The sequence below is a fragment of the Strix aluco genome, chromosome 1 (genome assembly GCF_031877795.1).
Source record: "Strix aluco isolate bStrAlu1 chromosome 1, bStrAlu1.hap1, whole genome shotgun sequence".
In the NCBI taxonomy this organism is placed as follows: domain Eukaryota; kingdom Metazoa; phylum Chordata; class Aves; order Strigiformes; family Strigidae; genus Strix; species Strix aluco.
In genome coordinates this window covers 7,913,568-7,925,736 of record NC_133931.1, presented here as the reverse complement: position 1 = coordinate 7,925,736, position 12,169 = coordinate 7,913,568, and the positions used below count along the sequence as shown (strand labels likewise).

The 12,169-nt window shown below is 42.9% G+C and overlaps 1 protein-coding gene across 5 annotated transcripts in view; it reads right to left on the bottom strand.

The window, feature by feature from the left end:
* Positions 1–422: 422 nt before the first annotated feature.
* The window catches only part of ZFAT (zinc finger and AT-hook domain containing), a 151,172-nt gene continuing 139,425 nt past the window's right edge, over positions 423–12,169 (bottom strand). For all 5 annotated transcript variants that reach the window (XM_074834475.1, XM_074834541.1, XM_074834403.1 and 2 more), the window contains one exon: positions 423–7,699. In XM_074834475.1, the coding sequence (XP_074690576.1) occupies positions 7,460–7,699 (240 nt within the window). In that variant the 3' untranslated portion in view covers positions 423–7,459. The remainder of the gene's footprint in view (positions 7,700–12,169) is intronic.

Genomic DNA, 12,169 nt, shown 5'->3' with positions numbered 1-12,169 from the left:
GTGCACTTTCAAGATTAAAACAGAGGAAACACAGCTATCACCAAAGCTGAATGATTTTCTGTTCTTTTCCATTAACAAATTTAAATTGCCTATCACCAGAGTTAAGGGAGAAGCTACCACTAAATGTTTCCACTCTGGTTTTGTGTAGCATTACTAGACTTAGAAGAGGCAGACAACCAACTCACTACATTACTTCAACTTAAGTCAAAAGCTTTTTTCCACTTTTCTACCCAGAATGCCCATAAATAAGTTCAATCACATAGAAAGGTCAGCCTGGATTTCATTATGCTACTTTCTTGATTAGAGACTACTAACTGGAGGAATAATTTGTCAGAGTGATTGCAAAACAGCATTTTTCACTTAGCTATGAAAGGGAAGCCAACACTTAAGAAATTGGAGCATTAGAAGAAAACATGACAACCTTGTTATTAATAACTTTTATAGCTCAAATTTAAAAATATTAAATCAAAAACAATTCAAGATTCATGAAGAAAAATCTGGAACTATATACATGCATAATTAAGAATATCTAGATTCTTGTCAATATTTACTTAAGATTTTTTGTACAAGTTCTTTCACACAATCATATTTACAAGCATGTCTGTTTAAAACATATGAACATACATCTTTTATAGCATTTACAAAACATTTGAATATATTTTTTTTCTTAAAAACAAAAGAACATTTCATCAATTTGACAGATTTGGTTTCATCGTATGGTACTGGACACGTATTTATCCAGTGGGATGGGAAGAGTTATCACTATTCAACTATCTAAGTAACAGTCATCCTACTGGTACCCAGAATTATCATATATGGCTTTAAATACCTCCCAAACTCAAATGATCATCTCACAAGTACAAGCTACAGTCCATCTGTGGTATGTTTCTAATTAAAGTCTTGAGCCTTTGTTTGGGTTAGATCCACAACTCAGCAAACACATTCTAAGCATGTCCTCAGAAATAGGAAGCACTTCTAATTTAAAGAAAAAACAACTCTGCTGCCAATCAAGTCAAGCACATATTAAGTATGTATAAAATGTGATGTATGGACTTTTCTAGACATTCCAGCTACCTTTACGGATGTTTTATTATTGTGGAATAACATGGTTTTGAACAGACAGTATTTGTAGGGATTTACAGGAATCAAGTGAGAGATCTTCTAAGAAGGGGAAGAATCTTTTTCCTCAAAATATGAACATTTTTTAGAAAAAAAACTTCTGAGGAGGTTGTGTACATAATATATCTAAGTTACTGATACAATCCAACCAATCAGATCACTATCTAGTAACAAGGTCTCTCTTCACAAATTAACTGAAGAGTTGTCAGCTTGCTTGCTTTTAGCTAGGTGTCCTGGTTTCAGCCAGGATAGAGTTAACTTTCCTTGGGCTGGGAGGGAGCACAGCTGGAGGGCTGGGCCCAGATTGCTCATTGGAGTATTCCATATCACGTGACGCCATGCTCAGTGTATAAAGAAGACGCGTGCTCTCTCATTTTGGTTTTCCAGTTGGCGTGGTGGGATCTTTGGTACGGTTGGGATCGCTCCTGGGGGTGGGCTGTGTACCAGCTGCCAGGTGGTGAGCAACCACATTGTGTGTTACCCATTTGGACTTCCTGTTGTTAGTTGTTTTGTTACCATCACTAAACTGTTTTTTTTTTATTTAACCTACAAATTCTCCCTTTTTTGCCCCTCCCCTATTTTACCAGGGAGCGGGGAAAAAAGTAAGCGACTGGCTGCGTGGTGATTGGCTACCAGCAGTGTTCAAACCACAACAGTCCTTTTGGCGCCCAATGTGGGGCACGAACTCACAACCCTGGGATTAAGAGTCCCATGCTCTACCGACCGAGTTAGCCATGAGGGAGATGGCTTACTATGACCCAGATAATGCACGGCTACCCACAGATCCAGACAAAGTCCGATGCACCTGGCCCATGGGGTGGAAGTTTGTACAGAGCACACCATCATATGCCAATGCATTAGCAGTAATGGACTGGAGAGATGAAGAGGGACCAACCCTGGATGAATTGGCTCACTGACTATGACAATATGAAGAAAGTCTCTCTTCCCCCTCGTCATGGCTGTGAAGAAATTATCTCAAGAATTCCAGCAATTTAAAGAGGACATGGCCTACTCCCCACCTGCACCGACTAGAATCTTGGCTATTAGGAGTAGTCGTTTCCCCACTCGAGAGAACTGGTACACACCACGGGGGAAGCTGTGGCATCGCCTGCGTGACCATGGAGAAGACATGAGAAACTGGGATGGAAAACCTACCTACCTCCTAGAACAGCGGGTAAGTGAATTGGAAGGAAGAACAACTACAAAACAGGGTTCTTCGAGAAATGTGGCTCCAGTTTCCAGTAATCAGTTGCCCAAACAGAGCAGAAAGGTCACCTTTGCTCACGATCCTATGAGAAGAACTTCTGATTTGTATTCACAAGAAGTGAGTGACCAAGATGACTCTGAAGCTTGTGCATGTCACACTAACCCATTTGCCTGTTAATAACCCGTTAGCGGGTATTATGACCAACATCAGAGGGGCCCTGCCTCCAGCCAGGTGGAGGACAGGGACAATCGAGTTTATTGGTCCATGTGGATTCGATGGCCTGGCACATCTGACCCCCAGCAGTATATAAGGCTCTAGTGGACACTGGTGCTCAATGCACCCTAATGCTGTCAAATTTTAAAGGGGCTAAACCCATTTGTACTTCAGAAGCGACAGGGGGGTCTCAACAGCTGACTGTATTGGAGGCCGAGGTAAGCCTAACTGAAAAAGAGCAGGAAAAACACCCCATTGTGACTGGCCCAGCCACTCCATGTATTCTTGGCATAGATTATCTCAGGAGAGGGTATTTTAAGGACCCAAAAGTGTATCGATGGTGTTAGGTGTCAGAAGCGTGAGAAAAACAAAACAGTGAGAAATCTGTAAAGCACACACATTTCCTTGACACAGGGTGCCCAGAGCAAGCACAGGATGGGATGGAGGTCCAGTGATTTGTGTTTGTTGTGGCGCCAAGGAGGAATGAGAAGTGAGGGCTGATGGTTGGACTGGATGATCTTCAAGATCTTTTCCAACCTAGATAATTCTGTGATTCTGTGAGGTGTAGGCCACGCAGTCCCATTCTTTCACTCATTTTAATGACAGATTTATCTCCTGATCTACTCTTTCCTCTCAAGGGATGATTTTTGCAGTAGCCTGCCAGCCTTGTTCCTCTTCCTCCCTTTTTTCTCACAAAACCCAGCTGTATCCCTAGCACCAAGGAACGTACTGTGTTGTTACTCAAAAGATAATGGCTTGACTGCAGTCCCACCCACTCACACATATAAACTAAGATAAATACTACCCCAAGTTTGTACCTAACTTGGAGGGACGATAATCCAACACCAAATTGGAGGGACAGATCAACGGGTTTGTGCTCTCGCCCCCCCACCCCAGAAGGGATGCCTTTTGGTAAGATTTCCTCAGTTACGCCGAGTGTATACCCGGGAACTTAGTGTGTGTGACTGCAATCGTTTTTCTTTTGTGTAGTGCTATATAGCCAACCTGCAGTTTGTGCATTTATCGTAGGCAATCTTAAAGAATCTGTAGATGTTGCATAAAAATAAACCATACTATTCATGAATCTGACTGCTTCTCTTGAATGCAACTGGACCTACAGCATACCGGCTGCTCGGGCATCTGGATCAGACCTAGAGTTACGGCCCCAATTGGCATACCTACTAAGAGATAAGTCCAGCCACCCCTAACCCCTCTAATCTCTAAGGACCAGCTAGAACGCAAGGGGATTTATCTCTTACCAAATTTATTCTCACCCTAAAAGCAACAGGTGGGCTTTTGGTATAGCTGCCTTGGAAACAGAAGAAATTAAACAGCTGTCTGTGTTACCTGGTCTTTCAGAGGACCCTTCTGTTGTGGGATTGCTGAGGGTTGAAGAACAACGAGTGGCAATTGCCACTACAACAGTGCACCAACAGCAATACCGCACCAAGCGAGGCTCTGTAATCTCTATCCATAAACTGATTCGTCAGCTAGAGAGCCAAGGAGTCATCAGCAAGATGTGCTCCCCCTTTAACAGCCCCATATGGCCAGTGCGAAAGTCTAATGGAGAGTGGAGTTGACCGTGGTCTATCGTGGCCTGAATGAAGTCACACCACCGCTGAGTGCTACAGTGCCAGAAATGCTAGAACTTCAGTATGAACTAGAGTCGAAGGCAGCCAAGTGGTACGCCATGATTGATATTGCCAATGCATTTTTCTCCATCCCTCTGGCAGCAGAATGCAGGCCACAGCTTGCTTTTACCTGGAGGGGTGTCCAATACACCTGGAATCGACTGCCCCAGGGGTAGAAACACAGCCCCACCATTTGCCATGGACTGATCCATGCTGCACTGGAACAGGGTGAAGCCCCAGAACATTTACAGTATGTTGATGACATCATTACATGGGGTAATACAGCAGAAATTTTTGAGAAAGGGGAGAAAATAATCCAAATCCTTCTGAAAGCTGGTTTTGCCATAAAGCATGCTAAGGTCAAGGGACCTGCACAAGAGATTCAGTTTTTAGGAGTAAAATGGCAAGATGGATGTCACCAGATTCCAATGGAGGTGATTAATAAAATAACAGCTATGTCCCCACCGGCTAACAGAAAGGAAACACAAGCTTTCTTAGGTGTTGCGGGTTTATGGAGATGGCACATTCCAAATTACAGTCAGATTGTCAGCCCTCTCTACCAAGTGACCTGGAAAAAGAATGATTTTATATGGGGCCTGAAGTAACAAACTTTTGAACAAATTAATCAGGAAATAGTTCATGCAGTAGCCCTCGGGCCAGTTCGGACAGGGCAAGATATTAAAAATGTGCTCTACACTGCAGCCGGGAAGAATGGCCCTACCTGGAGTCTCTGGCAGAGAGCACCAGGGGACACTCGGGGTTGACCCCTGGGGTTTTGGAGTTGGGGATATAGAGGATCCCAGGCCCACTCTACTCCAACCGAAAAGGAGATACTGGCAGCATATGAAGGGGTCTGAGCTGCTTCAGAGGTGATCAGGACTGAAGCACAGCTCCTCCTGGCTCCCCGACTGCCAGTGCTGGACTGGATGTTCAAAGGGAGGGTCCCCTCTACACGCCATGCAGCCAATGCCACGTGGAGTAAATGGGTCGCATTAATCACACAACGGGCTCGAATAGGGAGCCCCAGCTGTCCAGGAATACTGGAAGTGATCACAAATTGGCCAGAAAGCAAAGATTTTGGAATGGTGGCAGAGGAAGAAGTAACGTGTGCTGAGGAGGCTCCAACATATACTGAGCTACCGGATAATGAGAAGCGATATGCCCTGTAACCGACGGGTCCTGTCGCATTGTGGGGAAACATCGAAGGTGGAAAGCAGCTGTATGGAGCCCCACAACGGGTCACTGAAGCTGCTGAAGGAGAATGTGAATCGAGTCAGTTCGCAGAGGTGAAAGCCGTCCAGTTGGCCTTGGATATTGCTGCGAGGAAAAGTGGCCGGCGCTCTACCTCTATACTGACTCACGGATCGTGGCAAATGCGCTGTGGGGATGGTTACAGCAGCGGAAAGGGAACAACTGGCAGCGCAGAGGCAAACCCATCTGGGCTGCTGAATTATGGCAAGATATTGCTGCTTGGGTAGAGAATCTGGTTGTGAAAGTACGCCATGTAGACGCTCATGTACCCAAGAGCCAGGCCACTGAAGAACATCAGAACAACCAACAGGCGGATCAGGCTGCCAAGATTAAAGTGGCTCAAGTAGATCTGGACTGGCAACATAAGGGTGAACAATTTCTGGCTCGCTGGGCCCATGACTCCTCAGGCCATCAGGGAAGAGATGCAACATATAGATGGGCTCGTGACTGAGGGGTGGACTTAACCATGGATGCTATTGCACAGGTAATCCATGAATGTGAGACATGTGCTATGATCAAGCAAGCCAAACAGTTAAAGCCCATTTGGTATGGAGGACAATGGTCAAAATATAAATATGGGGAGGCCTGGCAGATTGATTATATCATGCTCCCACAAACTCGGCAAGGCAAACACTATGTGCTTACAATGGTGGAAGCAGCCACCGGATGGTTGGAAACTTATGCTGTGCCCCATGCCACTGCCTGGAACATCATTTTAGGCCTTGAGGAGAAAGTCTTATGGTGGCATGGCGCTCCAGAAAGAATTGAGTCAGATAATGGGACACATTTCCAAAACAACCTCATAGACACTTGGGCCAAAGATTTGGTATTGATGGTATTGAGTGGATATATCACATTCCCTAATATACACCAGCCTCTGGAAAAATTGAGCGATACAATGGGTTGCTAAAAACTACACTGAGAGCAAGGGGTGGTGGAACTTTCAAGCACTGGGATGTGCATTTAGCAAAAGCCACCTGGTTAGTCAATACCAGAGGATCTGCCAAGCAAGCTTGCCCTGCTCAATCAAAACTCCTACATACTGTGGATGGGGATAAAGCCCCCGTAGTGTGCATTAAAAAAATGGTGGGGAAGACCATCTGGGTTATTCCTGCATTGAGTAAAGGTAAACCCATGCATGGGATTACTTTTGCCGAAGGATCTGGGTGCACTTGGTGAGTAATGCAGAAGGATGGAGAAATCCAATGTGTGCCTCAAGGAGATTTGATTTTAGGTGAAAATAGCCAATGAATCGAACTGTCAAATAACCCTGTTATTGCAATTGGTACCTTGCAATATTCCCGTGCCACATCCAAAGCCTCCTGCTCCACCGACTGAGCCAACTCCACCTCATTCCTCCAGCCTTAAAGACTGTCATAACAGATGGAACCCAAAGTTATGGACTAAATTAATTCAGTAGACATCTTGGAAGGATGAACCATAGACTGAGGGAATGATATCTGTGAGACCTGGGAAAAGGGTGGTGATTCCCTAGAATGTATTTGGAACCTGAGCATAATGTAAATGGTATCGAATAAGGGTTGGAGACTGTCCTGGTTTCAGCCAGGATAGAGTTAACTTTCCTTGGGCTGGGAGGGAGCACAGGTGGAGGGCTGGGCCCAGATTGATCATTGGAATATTCCATATCACGTGACGTCATGCTCAGTGCATAAGGGGACGGTGCTCTCTCATTTCCACTTCTGGTCGGCTGGTGGGATCTTTGGTACGGTTGGGATCGCTGCTGGGGTTGGGCTGTGTACCGGTCACCAGGTGGTGAGCAACTGCTGTATATTACCTGTTTGGACTTCCTACTGTTACTGTTGTTTTGTTACCATCACCAAACTGTTTTTTTTTTTTATTCAAGCTATGAATTCTCCCTTTTCTGTCCCTCCCCTATTTTACCAGGGAGGGGGGAAAAGTAAGTGACTGGCTGCGTGGTGATTGGCTACCAGCAGAGTTCAAACCACAACACTAGGAAAAGAAACCCAGACTTTTGGCTTTTGCAAATCAAGTAGTCATCTCCTTTGAACACTGTTCTCTAGAGCTCCTGCACCGATTGCTCCACAGTTTGTTCTTCGACAGGCTGCATAGCTTCCTGAACGTAAACTATGAATTCTGAAGCCTCTCCCCCCTGCGTATAGACAGTCACTGTCTCAATCCCCTCCACTTCATCTGATGAGACTACCAGGTGATGCTGCTCAGACAGCTCCACTGAAGCTTGCTGCAGTGTCTCTTGAATCATCAAAGTGTGATTGGCTGATTGCTCCTCTTCTTTTACCTAAGGAGTAATTGAAGAGGTTACAGAAATTTCACCTTTCCAGTAAGCATCTGGTATTGTGATGATTAATGGAAATACAGCACAGAAATTAGAAATCAGATAGTTTTGAAAGAAAATGTCAGTTTTAGAGAAAATTTGTTGTCAGTACTTTTGATTATTAAGTGTATAGCTAGATAGAATACTTAAAGCAGTAACACAGGATCTCAGTTACATGCACAGAGAGCTGCAAAGTTCCAAGAACACAGGTCTTTGGAGACAGCTTCAATCTCTCAGCAGTCATTCATAGAATCAGAGAATGGTTTGGGTTGGAAGGGACCTTAAACCAACCCCCCTTCCATGGGCAGGCACACCTTCCACTAGACCAGGTTGCTCAAAGCCCCGTCCAACCTGGCCTTGAACACTGCCAGGGAGGAGGCATCCACCACCTCTCTGGGAAACCTATTCCAGTGCCTCACCACCCTCACAGTGAAGAACTTCTCCCTTATATCTAATCTGAATCTACCCTCTTTCAGTTTAAAGCCATTACCCCTTGTCCTATCACTACATATCCTTGTAAAATGTCCCCCCCCAGCTTTCCTGTAAGTCCCCTTTAGGTACTTAAAGGACACTATAAGGTGTGCCTGGAGCCTTCTCTTCTCCAGACTGAACAACCCCAACTCTCTCCGCCTGTCCTCACAGGGGAGGTGCTCCAGCCCCCTGATCATCTTCGTGGCCTCCTCTGAACCTGCTCCAACAGGTCCAAGTCCTTCTTATGTTGGTGCCCCCAGGGCTGGACACAGCACTGCAGGTGGGGTCTCATGAGAGCAGAGTAGAGGGGGAGAATCCCCTCCCTCGACCTGCTGGTTACACTGCTCTTGATGCAGCCCAGGATATGGTTGGCTTTCTGGGCTGCAAACTTATACTGCAGGGTCACGTTGAGCTTCTCAACAACCAACACACCCAAGTCCTTCTTCTCAGGGCTGCTCTCAATCCATTCTCTGCCCAGCCTGTATTTGTGCTTGGGATTGCACCAACCCATGTGCAGGTCCTTGCACTTGGCCTTGTTGAACGGGCCCACCTCTCCAGCCTGTCCAAGTCCCTCTGGATGGCACATCCCTTCCCTCCAGCATGTCGACCGCACCACACAGCTTGGTGTTGTCAGTGAACTTGCTGAGGGTGCACTCGATCCCACTGTCCATGTCACCAACAAAGATGTTAAACAGCACCGGACCCAATATCAACCTCTGAGGAACACCACTCACCACACATCATTTCGAATGAATGATGCCACTCATTATTCATTCAAAACCACTCTTATTTAAATAAATCTGAAGTCAAACAATTCCTCTAGTAGCGCTGAGATGAGAATCCACCAAGAACCACATGAAGAAACATCTACTGTACCCATCCTTTCTTTTTTTGTCCTAGCCAACTGATCGCTCAGAGAAGCAAAAATTCATTGTAAACCTTTTATTAGAAAACTGCAAAATGTAAATATTACTGAAATAGATTCCTAAAATCTACTGTTTGTGAGACAGCAATTTTTACATTATTGAAAGGATAGACACAGATACAAACAAAAAGAACAGAATTCTTACTGAACATTTTGCTTCTTCTCAAAAAGAAAAGAACGAACACTACTTGGAATTGAATTTCAAAGAGTTCAAACAGCTGTCTGTCAATTATTAAAATACAGTACTTACTAGAATTAAAGAACAAATCTCAATTCTTTACCAGATCTATATAAAATTCCTATGCAAACTACTCCAGGGCAGTAAATACACATCAGAAAACTCAAAGTCATGTGGAGGAAATGCATTCTCTGAAGTTTCAGTGATAAAATAATGTACTTTTGAGAACAGAGTGGAATAGCAATTTTTTGTTATGCAAGATATATGCAAAGGCATTTGTTAGATGCTTTCAGTACAATACCACTCCCTGAGTTCATTGAAGAGAGCTGTTTTATTTGCTGGACCATAAATGCCAACCCACCTGCAAATGCAACACGCAGTTAATCAAATCCTCTCTTCCTTCTCGTTTCAGAAAATGGGTTGGTTTTGTTAAGGCCTATTTCTCTTTCATTTAGGCTTAGCAAATATTTTATGAAGTAAACTTCCAGAGATAAATCATGTTTATTTCTCACTGTAAGAAAGTAGCTGATTGAATTTGTAGGAGGTCACATTCTCTACAAGATACTTTTTTCATATCATCAAGTGCATCTATAAATTGTCCACTTACACAAACAACAGGGAACAAAGACAGAACTGCTGGCTCACCTGCGTCTCATGATGGAAAGCAGAACTCCACAGTCCTTTCAATAACCATATGAAGTGTAATAAGAGAACAAAGGACTGATAGATATCAATTTACTGGATCTCAGTGTACACTTGTATCTCAGAGCAGTATATGGTGTGCTCTTCACAGCACTGAACTCATAGGAGATTTTAAAAAGGATAGGTCAAACATGGTGGATTATGCAAATTAGAAAGGGGTTATTTTTTTAATGAAAAGCTGATCCAAAAGTTCTTCTCCAATTCTCATTTATATGACACTGTTTCGTAAACAGTAGTATTAGAACAATCAAATTCAAGAAAATATAATTAAGATCAATGTTGTTGCTTAAGAGGGGAGCAGGAACAGAAAAGAACTACAGCGAAGATTCCAAGCATGCGTCTGACTCCTCAGAGACCAGCAATGAGAAAAAGAATGTTTATTTTCCTGATGCACTTTTCTAATTTTTCTTTTCCCTAAGCAACCATTCCTATTATTGTACACTGACTTTTAACTTTTTTATTCCGTGTTTAAAATACCTGTCAGATGAATATTTCAGAGATGCATAAACCCCTTAGGACTTCATATCACTTTGAACTTTCACTCAATCCATCAGGCTATACAAAGCTTTTTCCTGAACAATAACAAGTATGTTCAGGTGTTAAATTATTCAGAGGTCCCAGAGTCAGTATGCCTGTAATATATTGATGAAATAGATAAGAGTTTATCTGGTGAAAGATTTAACATCTAAAGAGAATCTTGCATTGTCACTGACCTTAATGCAACAGCACAATCGTATCTACTGATGCTGACTCTGGCTTTGTTGCACAGGATTTAGATTACAGGGATACAACTACAGGAATGGGCTGAAGTCCTCTCCACATTCTGTTTCTTTCACCAAGCATATCTGAACATTTCAATTGAAAGTTACTTTAAACAGCTCCTGTTGAAGTTCAAGCTCAACATCCTACAAAAGTGGGTGATGCTGGACGCTTGTCTTGACACAATAAAATTTGCGAACACCCTCAGAAAAAATAATTTATGTTGTCACAAAATATGGGCATTACTAAAGTGCCCTATACTAATGGAAGCTTGAGCTTCTCTTCAAAAAGCAAGGAGCTAAAATCATGAAAAGACATAGCACTGTTAACTGTTAACTTTCTTCTCTTGTTCATCTCCACACACCCCGTTTTCTTTTTTTCCTTAATCCCTAAGTCCTACTGGCAGCAATAGGAATTTTGTGAATCATACACAGGACTCCCTTTTCATAACTATCCTCTTCTCTTTGCTGAGGCTACCTGCTCCCAATGTCAGCTCGTGTGAAAGGAAAGGACATACACAAGATCTGCTAATGAAGACCACAATAGACAGACAAAAGCCTAATCGCTATCAAATTCAGATAGGAAGCTGCAGTTAAAAATGTTAGATAATTAACATCTCACAACTTGTTATGAATCAGCTCACAATTACAGCCCTTGATGCTAGAGATCCTCAAACAAATAGACAAATAGGGGTGTCTAAAATTTGGCCCTTAATTATGTAATATGCACTAAAATTCTCTCGTGTTAGTGCACTACAAATTATCCTCTGACAACATGCCTCAGCTGAGAAAAATTACACTACATTTGCTAAGAGCTGAAAGAATGCACAACTCAATCTAAGCAGGATCTCGCACAGTCTCGCTTTAGTCACTCTAAATCAAAACCCATAAATAATTTTAAATATAGTTTTGTGAGTGTACATAAATAACAAAGAAAGGAAAATAAATAAAGCAGAGTTGACATGAAAATGAAATGAAACCAGAATCTCATTCAATTCAATAGGAGCAATCTAATACTTATTCAGTTTTATATGCTTTTGAAATGAAAATGGCCAATAAAGAAAGTTAATTTAACCTCCCTACCTGACTTTATCGATGTGGTTTTATTACCCTTGTCATGCAGGGTAAAGAAGACTAATGCCCTTATTTCTGGTGTTTCTAGCTTCCAGTATCTTTTTTGGACAGCTATCTGTAATCCTTTTAGTTTGACAAATCACCACATTATTTTGGATATTTACATTTCAAATCAGTTCAATGTTTACATGCTTCTGCTTGGTTCCTATTAGATTGTTCCACAGGGAATAATCTCAAAATGTTAATTTACATCCCTCAAATTGATGAAACAGTGGGACAGCTGCCATCAGAATGAATGAAGTCACTGTGCTCAATTCTTTTTATTG